The sequence below is a fragment of the Pterocles gutturalis genome, unplaced genomic scaffold (assembly GCF_000699245.1).
Source record: "Pterocles gutturalis isolate BGI_N339 unplaced genomic scaffold, ASM69924v1 scaffold47741, whole genome shotgun sequence".
Lineage (NCBI taxonomy): Eukaryota > Metazoa > Chordata > Aves > Pterocliformes > Pteroclidae > Pterocles > Pterocles gutturalis.
Genome location: NW_010104729.1, coordinates 1 through 14,347, shown reverse-complemented (window position 1 = coordinate 14,347; position 14,347 = coordinate 1). Strand labels below are relative to the sequence as shown.

At 46.1% G+C, this 14,347-nt stretch overlaps 1 protein-coding gene across 1 annotated transcript; it reads left to right on the top strand.

Moving 5' to 3' along the window:
* The first annotated feature begins 804 nt into the window (after positions 1-804).
* USP5 (ubiquitin specific peptidase 5 (isopeptidase T)) lies at positions 805-14,010 on the top strand. The gene is given in 20 exon segments (XM_010087140.1): positions 805-935; positions 1,251-1,317; positions 4,131-4,264; positions 4,571-4,716; positions 5,007-5,191; positions 5,783-5,877; positions 6,440-6,633; positions 6,796-6,867; positions 8,100-8,181; positions 8,400-8,525; positions 8,962-9,115; positions 9,508-9,551; positions 9,554-9,687; positions 11,040-11,128; positions 11,337-11,528; positions 12,079-12,222; positions 12,380-12,525; positions 12,612-12,765; positions 13,406-13,490; positions 13,646-14,010. Coding segments are annotated over 20 exon segments (2,436 nt in total). The 5' UTR covers positions 805-836; the 3' UTR covers positions 13,740-14,010.
* Positions 14,011-14,347: the final 337 nt, after the last annotated feature.

Here is a 14,347-nt window from a genome sequence, read left to right as displayed (position 1 = left end):
TCCACAGGCTGTGCACCAGACCACCAAAATAAATGGGCTGCGGCTCGAAGATATAAGGAAGCAACACATGGCGCCTGGCCCTGTTTCCCTCCCCAGGCCCCACGGTGATGCCTGCCCATGTGCTCCCCGTTCTCGCTCTGTCCCAGCTGCTCAGTGGTGCGAAGCAGGCTGAGAGCTTCCAAGTGGTTTCCCTCTTTTCCAGCCTCTGCATTTGTGTCTCTCGCCTCTTCAATTTAGAAAGAGTACCTTTGCTGAATGAGTGTGGCATTTTCAAGGTGCTTGTGGGATGGAGAGGGCTCGTTCTGTATCCATTTCAAAGCTCCTCACAAACTTTTGAATGGAACAGCAAAAATAAACCACAGTCCGTTAGCCTTCCTCACACTGTAGTTTGTCAAAGTTCCCTATGGCACTGGGAATTACACTTTCAGACAGGGTGGCACGGTTTTGTTGGTAATGATTGTACCGTGCTCTGAACATGTCAACTGTGAACGCTAAGGGCCTTTTGCGAGATAAGTTTCTGAGGAATCTCGCTCGGGCTTTCCTGATTTGGTAGCATCCTGCCATAAATGAACTGGCAAATAGGTTTTCAAGTACATCATTTTGACAGGAGTGCCTGTTCATCCGGGACAGCCAGACTGAGGCTTGCCATCTTATTTCCAACTAGCTACTAAGTGGGTGGTATGTAGGAATGAGCTGCAGCCATTATTTAGTGAATAATGAATAGTGTTCCTAGAGGTAAGTCTGGGCCTATCCTAACATTGGAATGGCATTATTTACCACCTTCCTTCAGTTTTTATCTCTCCTTCCAGGAGTCAGATGGTGGCTTGTATATCTGCATGAACACGTTCCTGGGCTTTGGGAAGCAATATGTGGAAAAGCACTATCAGAAAACAGGCCAACGGGTCTACCTGCACCTCAAAAGAACACGTAAACCGGTAAAAAATAAAAATGCATAAATCAAGCTTGTTCTGAAGTTGAAAGCTGGGCTATGTCTCCGTATTCAATCAGATACAGAGTTTTTTCTCCTCAAATATAACTGATGTTTTTCTTGGTGAATTGAGTTATGCCAGTTCTGCAGCTCTGCGTATGTTGAGTTGTTGTATGAATTGCTGACACTATTTCTGCCTGGCCTCTTTCTGTTTTTAGAGTAGCTTAATTTCAATCCGTAAGGCTTGCCACAGCTTGTCTATCCCCCTAACTATCTTGTCTATCCCCCTAACCTATTTCCCGGTTTCTTCTCAATGAAATAGAAGGAAGAAGACACCAACTCCAGTGTTGGGGACCCCCCAAGGAAGAAACCAACTCGCTTGGCTATTGGTAAGAAAGCACTTGTGTACCGTATCATCCTTGTTGTTATGGACCAGTCCTCTGCAGCTGCCTGGCTTCGTGGCACATCTCTTTTGCCTTTCATTTTCTGAGCTAGTTGAAGCTAGTATCCCCAACAGTAGTCAAACTTCACTTTTTCTAGTGTGTCTTAGGTGGGTAGTTTCTGCAAAACAGTTGTTGACATGTTAGTTTTGTTCTGTGTTCAAAGTAGCATCATGTTTTCTGTAGATAATGTGTTTTGCATCCTCTCTTAACGCTGGATGCCTGATTCATCTTGATGTGGGTATAACCAGTGTGGGGCTTTTACTTAATACAGATGTGTCCAGTGTGGGGCTGAAGTAAGTCTGAGAAAATGTGTAGGTCTAAGAAAAGTAACTTTGAAGTTTCTGATAGAAAAACTATTTTTTAAACTTCTGAGAAACTGAAGTAGTGTTATAGATGGGGAAGAAATTACTGGTAAATGCTGTATTAAAATTTTGGGCTCCATAGTTCTTTGAAATACAGGGCTCATACTGGAGGAAACACACATGAACATTAAAATATTAAAAACAAGCCCTTTTTTGGCAGAACAGCACTGTGTTCCATTACTCTCTTGGACCAACTGCAAAGGCAATGACTAAATTGTTCTTTTCTCAGCCCATGAGTTTCCTTTTAATTTACGTCTTCAATTCTCTTCCCTATCCTCTGGTGGTGGGGGAGGGTGAATGAGCAGCTGCATAGTGTTTCAGGTGCCACCTGGGTTAAACCATGCCCAGTGATTCCACTGCTGCCATGGCACAAACACCAGCATTAAGACTTTTAGCTGCTGCCTGTTTTTATGGCGAGGTGAACAGAGTCCCAGAGGTCACTTCTAGCAAAATTAAGACTAGAATCTATGTTTCTTCAGATAGCCAGTGCTTTTACGTATATGATTGGGCTGCCTTTGGTGAGATGAGACCTAATCTGCATTATGAGTTATTTCTGCATCCTCAGGTTCTACAAAGGTCTTGAGAGAGGTGTTGTCACTGGATCAGCAAATAGCTGCCTGTGATAACAGCTTAGTAGCATGAATGGAACAGGAAAGAATAAAGTATTAGCCCTGTGGTTGAGGCAGTGATCTTAAATCCAGGAAAGATTTTTTTTTTCCTCTTTTTCAGCTAATCCTGACATGGGAGATTTTTTAAAGTACTAGAAAGATTTAGGAGCAAAATGTCATTAGCTGCAAAATGTAGCCCTTGATCTCTTTGTACCTCAGCTTTCCCCTCCATGGGAAAAAAAAAACTGTAGTGCTTGCCTCCCATGTCCGCATGTTGGTTGGATGACTTTTGGAGTCTGTGGCGATTAGATACAACCATGGAGAGGAAGGCAGTGTACCTCATAGCAAGCTGGTGGCTACATGTGGGGGGAAAAGGGCTAGGAGACAGTCTGTCGGCTGAAGACCCTCTTCCTCATCTGGAGCCTCAGAAGTTTCACGTAACCCCTTGAAGGGACCTCAGCAGTCTGGTTTAGTTTGTTTAGAGTTCAGGGTGTAATACCCTGAGGAACTGTGTACCGCTCTACTGTGTGAAGTGATGACAGGAGATCTCTCTGGGATGTGCTGAAGGGACACGGAAGAGGATTATCTGAGTATGTTGCTGCATGATGCTTGTGACTGTTTTCAGGTATTTCTAAAATCACTCAGGCTTGCGACATCTGCATTCGTACATGGCAGTTTGTGCATAGAGTAAAAATCACAGGTATCTGAGGAGACAGTTGCAGGAGGTACCATGGGAACTAGGAATTTTTGTCAATAATGATTTAACCAAATGCAGTAATGGTTATCAGAACTGTGTCACATACAGGATTCTTGAGGCAGAGGCACTAAACAGCAAAATCTCATATTCCCTTCAGAGTATCTGTTGCAGAGATCTATGGCAGTCCCAGCCTGACATTTTTAAAGGAATAAAGGAAATTAATTTAAAAAAAACCCCAAACCATAAGGGATTAAGGCTGCTAGTATGCAATGTGTCTTCTGCCTGTTTCCTTCTGGGATGTAAGGTGCCAGTGCCTGAAGAACAGGAGAAGCCAAGGTATTTTTCCTGAGTACCTACATAAATCGGAAACTATTCCCTCCACTGCAAACAGTACTTTTTGGTGACTGTCTTATTATGTTAAGACCATGACTCTTAGCAACTGGCAAATAACCTGTTATGTATGGAAGTCCCATTTCTGTTGCAACCTCTGGAAAGCATGGCTAGATGGGCATGAGAAACTACTAGCACTGTACCTTTCCTAAGACTTCTTCTGTAATTCTGGATGTTCTGGTTCCAGAGGAACTCCTCATTCTCCTTGCTTAAGTTCAGGACTCTGAACTGTCCTTCCTGGAAGAGGCAAGAAGCAGACCCAGGCTCCTTAAAGATGCTGATAGACTAGACCTTTGCACAGGGTTGGAATATGATCTCTTCATGCCCATCTCCATTCATCATCTTGGATATACTGTGAAGGGTGAACAGCAGTGCTTTGTCATCGGCCATGTTCTGCCCACTGTCTCTCTATTGCAGGTCGTCTTTTTTTATGGTTGTAGTCAGGGTCTGGAGATTCCTTCTAAGCACGTATAAAAAGAGCTGTCAAAAGCAAACCTATTGTTGCTAGGTTTATATTTGCTCCTGTGAAGTCCACACCTCCATCAGAAACTTTGGGATCCAGAAATAGAAGAAAGATTGTGGATCATTGGTCTGTATCTTTTTCCTTAGTCATGGTGCCTTATTTTCATGTGAGCTATGGGCAAAGAGGCCTTGGAAGCTATTTAGTTTTACCTGTTACCTCAGTGTTTTTTCTTCCTCTAGGTGTAGAAGGTGGATTTGACATCACAGAGGAAAAGTTCGAATATGACGAAGATGTAAAAATAGTCATTTTGCCAGAGCATTTGGATATTCCTCGTGATGGGCTGGAGGGACTACCAGATATGGTCAAAGACAGGGTACGTTTGGGTGGAAGGCTGTGTTTTCTGTTGGTAAAGAGGAAACGCACCATTACAGGGAAGGAACTGCTGTCCTGTAAAAGGTATCCTGCAGAGCTGCTGTGAAGTCCCAGCTTTGAGTAAGGAGGGTTGTTCTACACTTACACAGTGTTTTATATTACAGAGCCCTGACTTGTGACTGAGGCTCCTGAATGCTTCCCTAGCACAACTGACTTGCCAATCTGAGCCTAATGTGGAGTGTTGTGGCATGGGAAGCGTCTCTCCTTGTGCCCTTCATTTTTTTTTTTCCTGCTATCCTAATTCCAGATTGCCAGTGTAGTCGAGGCCATCCTGACAGCAGATTCAGCCTCACGGAAGCAGGAGGTGCAGGCTTGGGATGGGGAGGTTCGGCGTGTATCCAAGCATGCTTTTTCCCTGCACCAACTTCAGAATGATGTCCGCATCCCACCGTGGTGAGCATAGTACTGAAACTAGCTGTATTGCTATGTATCCCATCACCTTCTTCTCCTGTCCTGGACTGCAGCAGCAGATGACATTTATTTTGTGAGTCTCTGAGAGTGCCTTGTCATAGCAAATTCAGGGGAAATGGCAAACTAAGATATTTCAGGATGCTCAGTGTTCTGAAGTAAAAGAAGAATGAGATTGCTTATACTATGATCAGTGGGTAGTAATGGAGAGACATGAGGAGGTAGAACACAAAGGTTTTCACCCTAATTGCTTTTTCTCTGTTCCTTGTCAATAGTGGCTGGAAGTGCAGCAAGTGTGACATGAGGGAGAACCTGTGGCTGAACATGACTGATGGAGCCATCCTCTGTGGTCGGCGCTATTTTGATGGGAGTGGTGGCAACAATCATGCAGTTGAGCATTACCGCGAAACTGGCTACCCACTGGCTGTGAAACTGGGAACAATCACTCCTGATGGAGCTGGTGAGAAGGGGTTCTCTGATAGTTATAGATGCCAGGCACCACTCAGGCTGACTGGGGTCTCTGACAAGGCAAGTCAGAATTTCCAGAAATCAGGCCAGTGTTGCCCATCTTATAACCTGGAACATGCAGTGTCATCCTGTCGTGAACTTTCCTCACTCTGACCTGCTTCTTGTGGCAGGCAAAGAACCATCTGATAAAACCTTGCCTTCCTCCTCCCCTCCCTTGTAATTTGAAGGTTTTAGAATAGTTATCCAGGTTGCCATCTTATTTTCTGTGGTGGGACGTTTATCAAATAATTTTGTGTCCAAAGACTGAGCAGAGAGTATATGGCACAGTAACCCACTTTCCTCTCTCCAGGCAGACATTTACCTCTGTACCTTGATCAATGACTAAGTTGTTTGTCTTGTCCCATGTTTTGGGGGAACCTCAATGGTCTGTCTGTCATGCTACTCTCCTGAGAAAGGAGAGAAACCCCAGCTGCGCAATTTGTCAAAACACCCAGTTCTGAGCACTCTGTTCCCTTCATCCAGCAGTGAATTTTAGATCACAGGCCATGGTAAGTCTCTCCTTTTCCTCTGTGTTCCTGAATAGATGTCTACTCCTATGATGAGGATGACATGGTGTTGGATCCCAACCTGGCAGATCACCTTGCTCACTTTGGGATTGACATGCTCAAGATGCAGAAGGTGAGGGGAGGGGGTGGTCTTCCATAGGCCCAGAAGGGGAGAGAAGCAGCTCTGAGGTTTCTTAGCTGGATTGCGGCTTTCTGTGGCTATACAGAACCATTCCTGGTCAAGAAAACCTGTTTTTTGTCAGGCAGAGAGTTGTCTCATCTGCATCTCTTCTGTTGCCTTTTTTCCCTTTCTTTCCTGTCCCTCACATTTATTTCCTTAGGGTTCTGTGTCAGTACTGTGGGCAGGGAGGTTCCCAGGCTTTGAGTTTTGCTCCCTAGATTCAGTGTGTGTGATTTCCATGCCCCTTTACAGGGGATGGTTCAGATTTCTGCCATGTTTCTTATTCCCTTTTTGTCCCAGGTATAGTACTGGGACTATATTCTAAATTCTTATTATTCAGAATATTTCTGTAGACTAAATTCTGTACTTTCTATATTTGAAAACAATTCTTGTATCTTCCTCCTCTTCTAATTTAGTAAAACAGAATGGATTTGACTGTTTTTAGCATTGCCCTTTGCACACCTCTGATGTTCCCTTGAGTCTTGAGGTTTTTTTCTGTTCTTTCCCTCCTCAGACAGACAAGACAATGACAGAACTGGAAATAGACATGAACCAGCGCATTGGGGAGTGGGAGCTCATCCAGGAGTCTGGTGTGCAGCTCAAGCCCCTCTATGGGCCTGGGTACACTGGTATCCGTAACCTGGGCAACAGTTGCTACCTCAATTCTGTGATGCAGGTGCTGTTCAGTATCCCAGACTTCCAGAGAAAGTAAGTGAGCTTAATTACTCCTTTTCGTTGGCCTGTGATCCCATGGGATCAGTACAAAGGTCTCCTAGTGCTGGGAGCTTCTGTTTTGGTAATTAGGCTCAGAACTGTGCCTTTACTAGATGAACCCATATGTCCCTTAGATTCCTCTGCTTTGCTTTGCAGGTATGTGGACAAGCTGGAGAAGATATTCCAAAGTGCACCTTCAGACCCCACACAGGACTTCAGCACACAAGTGTACGTAGAGTTTTGGTGAGAGAAGGAAGGCTGAGGCTGCCCTGGGTGCGTCCCCTCTGCACTGCTACAGTGTGCTTTGCTGCAGGTTTCTTCCTCAAGCCTCACCTCTCTGTTTCCGTGTCCATCATGGGAGACACTGATCCTCAGTGATCAATAAAGATCTAAACCAAGAACAGCTGTGAATGCCTTAGATGGAGAGGACAGAGTGCACCTCAGTGTTCATTAGAGGCTCTTGAATGTATTATGTGTGGAATGCAGTACCATCTGTTACCACGGGGGGAATTTCTGGTAGACATATTCTATCTGCATAACAGCAAAAAGGTGGTTGCTCTCTGCAACGGAAGGAGACAGCGAAGAGCAAAGAAATAACATAGATTTAGGCAACTTTATTCCCAGTAAATTATTTATATATGCTTAAAGAGGCTTCCTGCAAGAGGCATTGTGCGAGCAATAGGAGAATATACAGAACAAGGAACACAAGATTTGTGAGGGTGTTGCATTTTAAATACACAAACCCTCTACTACATCTGCTCTAAAACAGCAAAGCAGTATATGGAGGTTTATGGTGGAGAAATGGAAGGTGACACTTGTGGAAGGGAGTTCATCAGTAAGGGAGGATTCTAAATTTGGACAGCCTGGGGTGAGGTGTTTGCTGAGGAGGGGATTAAGTTGAGACAGACAGGGTTTGGAGTGAAATGGAACAGTGGGAGAGTCTGAGCATAGGAGGAAATTGGTGAATGTTACTGTTGTCCTCATGAAGCCGTTCTTGATCTTTCCCTTGGGAAAATATGATCAGTTTGCTCAAAGCAATGCTATTTCTGGTGCAGACAATTTCACTCTGCCCTGTTGTCTTCTGCACAGTCAATTAGATATGCTGCTACTTTACCCATGTCAGGCCGCAGCTTAGTTTGGCTGTTAGGTGGCTGCTGTGTGGCTCAGCACCAGCTGCCCCTCTGTGGGGAAAAGGAAGCTGTTCCTTTACATTCTCCCCACTGTGCAAGCAATGGTTGAGATTGGCACCCAGAAGTCCTAATAACTTTCAAGTCAATGATGTCTTATGGGACCAGAGAGCAGACTGATGATGATCTTGGGTGATGCAGTAGAGAAAGCTGATCTCTGTGAGACTGACACTCCATGTCGGTGTTAAAGCTGGATGGGTTGATGTGGCTTCTGGAGTATGTGGGATTGCAGAAACCTTTTTGATGCTAACAGTGACTTCTTCATAATTCCAGAGCCAAACTCGGCCATGGACTGCTTTCTGGAGAGTATTCAAAGCCAGCTTCCACAGATGGGGAACAGCAGCCTGATCAGAAGGTGAGACTTGGTTACGGCATCCTCATGATGTGTGTGTTGCATGAGGCATTGTGTATGTTACATAGGGATGGAGAGAATTCTTTCTGAAGATGTCTCCTGGGGCTTGTTCCAGGGCCCTGTCACCTGAAGGAAGGCACAGCTAAGAGTGGAGTGCTACATGCTAGGACACATGCTTGGCAAATTATGACCACCTTCCTCTTCTACCTTGTTATTTGCAGGGTATGCAAAATGGCATTGTTCCACGCATGTTTAAGTCCCTCATTGGAAAGGGGCACCCAGAATTTTCCACTAACCGACAGCAGGACGCCCAGGAATTCTTTCTGCACTTCATCAACATGGTGGAGGTAATGATTGAGTCTATCTGTCAAATCATGGAAAATCCCAGCTTTGCTTTCTCCCCACAGCAGGGGGTGAGGAGTGGAGGTGAGAAGCTGGCAATCGGAGCAGAGAGAGGGAGAGAACACAGGGAAATGGGCCAGCTAGCACCTGTGGGAGCAGAGAAGGAGAGATGCTTGGCCATCTTTTCAGGGCTAATTCCTTGCAGGAGTCTCTTGTGGGAATGGCATGAGCAGAGATGTAGTTTGTTGTCTTTAGGAGCAGGTTTTTTTTTTGGGTTGCTGGGGTACAGAAGCTCGCTCTAGTTCCTCTTTGCTGTGTTTCCAGTGGGCTGGGTACAGAAGTGAATACTCTTTAGCCAGGTCCTGTGTGGAACCACTGCTGCTGCAGATATTTATTTCTGCCATTCTGATGTTGCATCTGTCCTTTTAATCTCTCCTTCAGAGGAACTGCCGCAGCTCGGAGAACCCTAATGAGGTCTTCCGTTTTCTGGTGGAGGAGAAGCTGAAGTGCCTGGCCACAGAAAAGGTGAAATACACCCAGCGTGTGGACTATATTATGCAGCTGCCCGTGCCCATGGATGCTGCACTCAACAAAGGTCAGTAGTGTGCCAAGACCAGAACAGTAGTAAACATTATGTTTGGATATTGTACTATTCTTACAGAACTTAAATGAGAAAGGCACTTCTTTGCCACTTCTGAAGCCAGATCCTTCACCTGCTTTTATGGGATTGGGCTGATTTCTTCAGAGGTGGTGTGACATGATGATGTCCCTCTAGAGCCTTTCCTTCCGATACCACAAGCTGGGTTGTGATTTAACAGCAAAACAGGACTGCAGTAGCAGAACAGTGCTCTGGAAGACGTTGTCTACTTTGTGCTCCATTCTTGATGGAGTGGATCTATAGGCTTATTCTGCCTCTGAGTGTAGCTTACATCAGTTGCTCTGTAGGTACCTGGAAGCAGTCCTTGACTCCTCTGCTTTATTCTCTAGATGAACTACTGGAATATGAGGAGAAGAAGCGGCAGGCAGAGGAGGAGAGGAGAAGCAGCCACTGCCCGAGCTGGTGCGAGCCAAGGTGCCTTTCAGCTCCTGCCTAGAGGCCTATGGAGCTCCAGAGCAGGTGGATGATTTCTGGAGCACAGCCTTGCAGGCCAAGTCTGTGGCTCTCAAGTGAGTGTGTGTTGAGTTACCCAACTGGCAATAGCTGGGTCTTTAAAGACTTCTTTTAGTTGTTTGGGGAAGAAGTGTTACCAGAGCTTTGTAGTCCTCCGCACCCCGGACCCATAGAACATTGAAGCAGAGGGGGAACCAGTCCATCAGTGCTGGAGTGATTGCCCCCAAGGGATTAGAGTGGGCAGAACAGCAGTGCTAGTGCAATCCTTACCATCAGATTTCAGTTTCTGGGGAGCTATGAAAATACAGTGATACGCCAGAAAACTAGCAGTTTTTATTCTAAATTCAAAATTTAGTTTTAAAATCAGTACTGACAATATGGCAACACTGGTCTTGCATGGCCTCTAAAATTTCTTTAAAGGAAGTTTTTAGCTATTAAAGTTTGAGCAAAACACTTGAGTGTAACAGATGTGTGAATTATTTTAAAGAACAATAACTTAAATGCTAATAGCAAGGTTTAAAAAACAGCTTTAGTTTGTCTTACTGCATGCAGCACATGTGACAGTGCAAAGGTGTAGTAAGAAGATTACAAATCTAAGCAGCTGCCTGCTGTGATGCTACTGACTGTTCTGAAAGAGTAGTCTTCAAAAACTGTAATATTTTTCCTAACAAATATTCTATTATTAAGCAATAGCCACTATAAGCAGCCAATAACACAATCACATTGAAAAGTAAGATTTTGTTTTGCTTTTAAGTAGTGAGTTGTGTTCAAACACTTTGTAAGAATTAGCACTGAATATATACCATTGCTTAAACTAGTTTTACGGCATGTTACAATTATCCACTGATAATAAGGATCTGTCTCTCTTATTACTGCTTCTCCCTTCACACACATTCCCCTCTGTTTCACAGCTTCCAGACACCCTCTCTCTCAAATTGACTGACTAATTAATATTCAGTCAAATTCAGTTAGCTTAAAATTCACTCCTTTTGCTTTGTATCTGAAAAAGTGCTCTTGTGCTTGAAAGCTTGTCAGTTCCTGCAGCTGTATCTGTTGGTCTAATAAGAGATGTTATTTCCTCTACACTCCTTAAGGGTTAGCCTTTTAATTAAATACTAAAATCTGAGGAGGCTTGTAAGTACAGGATTGGAAGGTAGGGAGCATGTACCGTATTTCCTCATCCCCCAAGATTTTGTAAATGCTGCATCCTGTCTCATTTGGTCAGAGCATCTTCTTTAGAAATGGTTCTGTGTTTTGAGGAGCTTTAAGCTAGGCATAGGAGAGCTGTACAGATATGTGTATTCCCCCTTAGGACATGCCTCCACCCTACTCACTGGTTTCTTGAATCAACTAGATGCCTTCGATCATTGCTGACAAAGTATTTAAAAGTGTTATTTGTCTCTTTCAGAACAACACGGTTTGCCTCTTTCCCGGATTATCTGGTGATCCAGATCAAGAAATTCACTTTTGGTCTGGACTGGGTGCCCAAAAAGCTTGGTAAGAAGGATGAGAAGTACAGACCATATGAGTACTGAGTGTCACATACGGATATTGTGGTCGTTACTGCAAAGAGGAAAGTAGCTACCCCAAAAGGAGCTGCAGAGTGTAGTTTATTGCATCCCCAGGGACTTACCCTTCTAGATTTCCCAACCAAGTCCTTTGTTTCTGCCCCTACAGGGAGGCTAAGCAAGACTGTGTCTTGCAGATGTCTCCATTGAAATGCCAGAGGAGCTGGATATCTCTGCGCTGCAGGGAACAGGGCTGCAAGATGGAGAAGAAGAAATGCCAGACATTGCACCTCCACTGGTGACACCAGACGAGCCCAAAGGTAGCCTGGGGTTCTATGGCAACGAGGACGACGACTCCTTCTGCTCCCCTCACTTCTCCTCTCCAACATGTTAGTGATTCTCCTCCTCTCTTCCTGATGCCCAACTAATTTCCTTGCTCTCCTTGTCTTGTCTCCCATACTAGTGGTTTCCCACTTGCTTAGACTTTCCCTGTCCCTCTGTCAGCGAATGCCAGCTGCCTCCCTTGCATGCCTGTTATGCAAGGGTGTTGTGCAAGGGAGTTTCTTGATTCCTGTTCTGTGGAAGATGGGGAGGTGGCATGTCTAGTGCATTTAGAGGGGGCAGAACTGGGGTTTATACAAAATTTAACTGGTAGAGGAATTTTATTTTCACAGTCACAGTGGGAGGTAGGGTTTCGAGGCTAGGGAAGAGCCAGTCCTTCTGAGTTCATGAGTGGAATGCTTTTGTTCCCTGGGGTGCTTGTGTGTGAGACGGTGCTTCTGAAGAAGAAAGGTAGTAAAGGATGAGATGAGCAGAGAAACAAAGCTTGTGTGAAATGAAGCCAGGAAATGGTGGCTTGGGGGGCTGTGTGACATTGCACAAAACAGAGCCTCCAGGGCTGGGTGGGAGTGGGTGGCTCTAATCTCTGTCTTCCCACAGCACCCATGTTGGATGAGTCAGTTATTATCCAGCTAGTGGAGATGGGCTTTCCCATGGATGCCTGCCGCAAAGCCGTGTATTACACAGGGAACAGTGGGGTTGAGGCTGCCATGAATTGGGTCATGTCACATATGGATGATCCAGGTATGAGTCCGCATGGCCCTGGTGAAGCTTATTGCCTCTGGGCCGTTGTACTTACTGTCCCACTACTGCAGCAGAAAACTGAAGTAGTTTGAACTCATCCTGTATCCCTTCTGGAGAGATCTAACTGCTCTGAGCTGTGTTCTGTTTCCCGATGCAGACTTTGCTAACCCATTAGTTCTTCCTGGGTCCAGTGGACCAGGGTCAACTATTGCCTGCCCAGACCCTCCTTCAGAAGACAGTGTGGCCACCATTGTCTCCATGGGCTTCTCCCGGGACCAAGCTATGAAAGCGCTTAGAGCCACGGTGAGAAGCATGGGTGACATCAGAGTGAAAGGATATTCTCAGGAACAGGCATTCCCAAGTTCACAGTCTTCTCTTCTTCCTTGCAGAACAACAGTCTGGAGCGTGCTGTGGATTGGATCTTTAGTCACATTGATGACCTTGATGCAGAAGCTGCTATGGATATCTCAGAGGGGCGCTCAGCAGCTGAGTCAATCTCTGAATCTGTCCCTGTGGGTCCTAAAGTGCGCGATGGGCCTGGAAGTGAGTTCCGAGCAGTAGGAATGGGGATTTTGGGGTGAAAACTCAGTATGGCTTTATCCTCCCTAATCCATGCAGTACCACAGGTTTTAGCAGCGGCTGCCATAGGGCTGGTCTGGTTATTGAGGCGGAAGCAGGGAGGAAAAGGAGGGGGATGGCAAGGCAGGGCCTAGACTCTTCAGGCTGGGCATTACTGTAAGCCAGTAAGAGAGAGGCAGAGGAAGTGCTGTCAAGTGAAAGATGGGAAGGGCTCTGCTTCTTTCTCCCAGTTGTCCCAGGAGAGTTTTCTGTTCTTCAGGTTCCCATTGAAAAAACAGATTCCAGTCTATGTGCAAAATCAGTGCCAGTGCTGCTGGGCTGCTGTGTGCCATAGGGAGGGGAATCCCTGCCGCTACCCACCTGGCACCCAACAGGCCAAATAAACAGATGGAAGAGAGAAGGCTAAATGGAAGTTACCATCTCCTATTTCACATTTGGCCTTAAGGCCACTCACAGTCACATTTGATGGGAACGCAGTTCTACATTATTACGCAGCAGAGCTTCCTTAAGGGCTATCTGTCTCTAGAGAGGGCCTTGCACAGGGTGTTTTGGGGTAAGATGCCTTCCCCTTTTCCCTGATGGTCCTCTCTTCCCTCCTGTCAAGAATATCAGCTGTTTGCCTTCATCAGCCACATGGGCACTTCGACTATGTGTGGACACTACGTTTGTCACATCAAGAAAGATGGCAGGTAAGAGTAAGGTGACTCTGAGCTACAGCTTTAAATCACTGTGCTCTTGTTTCTTCAGAATTCTTGGGGTGTCGGGGATGAGAGCAGGCGAGGGGCATCAAGTTGTGTCTTAGTCACAGAATGGTGTCCATGAACTCCCCTTCTGCCTGTTGCAGGTGGGTGATCTACAACGACCAGAAAGTCTGTGCTTCTGAGAAGCCCCCCAAGGACCTGGGCTACATCTACTTCTATCAGCGGATTCCCAGCTAGAACAAGCTCTTGCTGTGTGTGGTGGGGGGAGAGTGTGCTGAAGGCATGAGGGGGAAAGGGGTGAGGGCAGTGAGGATGAGAGCAGGGTCCTTATCTCCCCTGCTCCTCTTTCCCCACTCATCCTTTGATGGCCTCCCTATGGAGATACATGGAGACAAGAGTTCCCTGACTAATAGAGTGGGGGCTGGAGCCCCCATGGACATGAGTGAAAAGGGTCTGGGGTGGGGTGGGAATATCTGTTTCTGTAGGAAATGTCCTCACTGTCGCCACCCCTGTGTGACACACAGCCCTAGTGCTTTGCTGCTTGGTGGGATGATGCCACCTCCTTGCTGTCCAGAAGGGAAGGAGGGGGTGCGTGTGTTTGTGTGGCTTGCGTCTGGGGGCTTCCTCCCGCCTGCCCTGCCGGGGAGGGTGCAGGGTGAGCAGCAAGGTGGGCCACGAGCAGCGACTCCACCTTGTGTACCCTTTACATGCCAAAATACACGAGGGACAAAATAAAAGTTGAAATACCCGCTGGTTTCTCTGCCTTCTGCATTGCTAGGGGTCCCCCAGGAGCTGAAACACGAACGGGCGTGGGGTGTGCGCACTGATGGTGCGGCAGCGGCCCC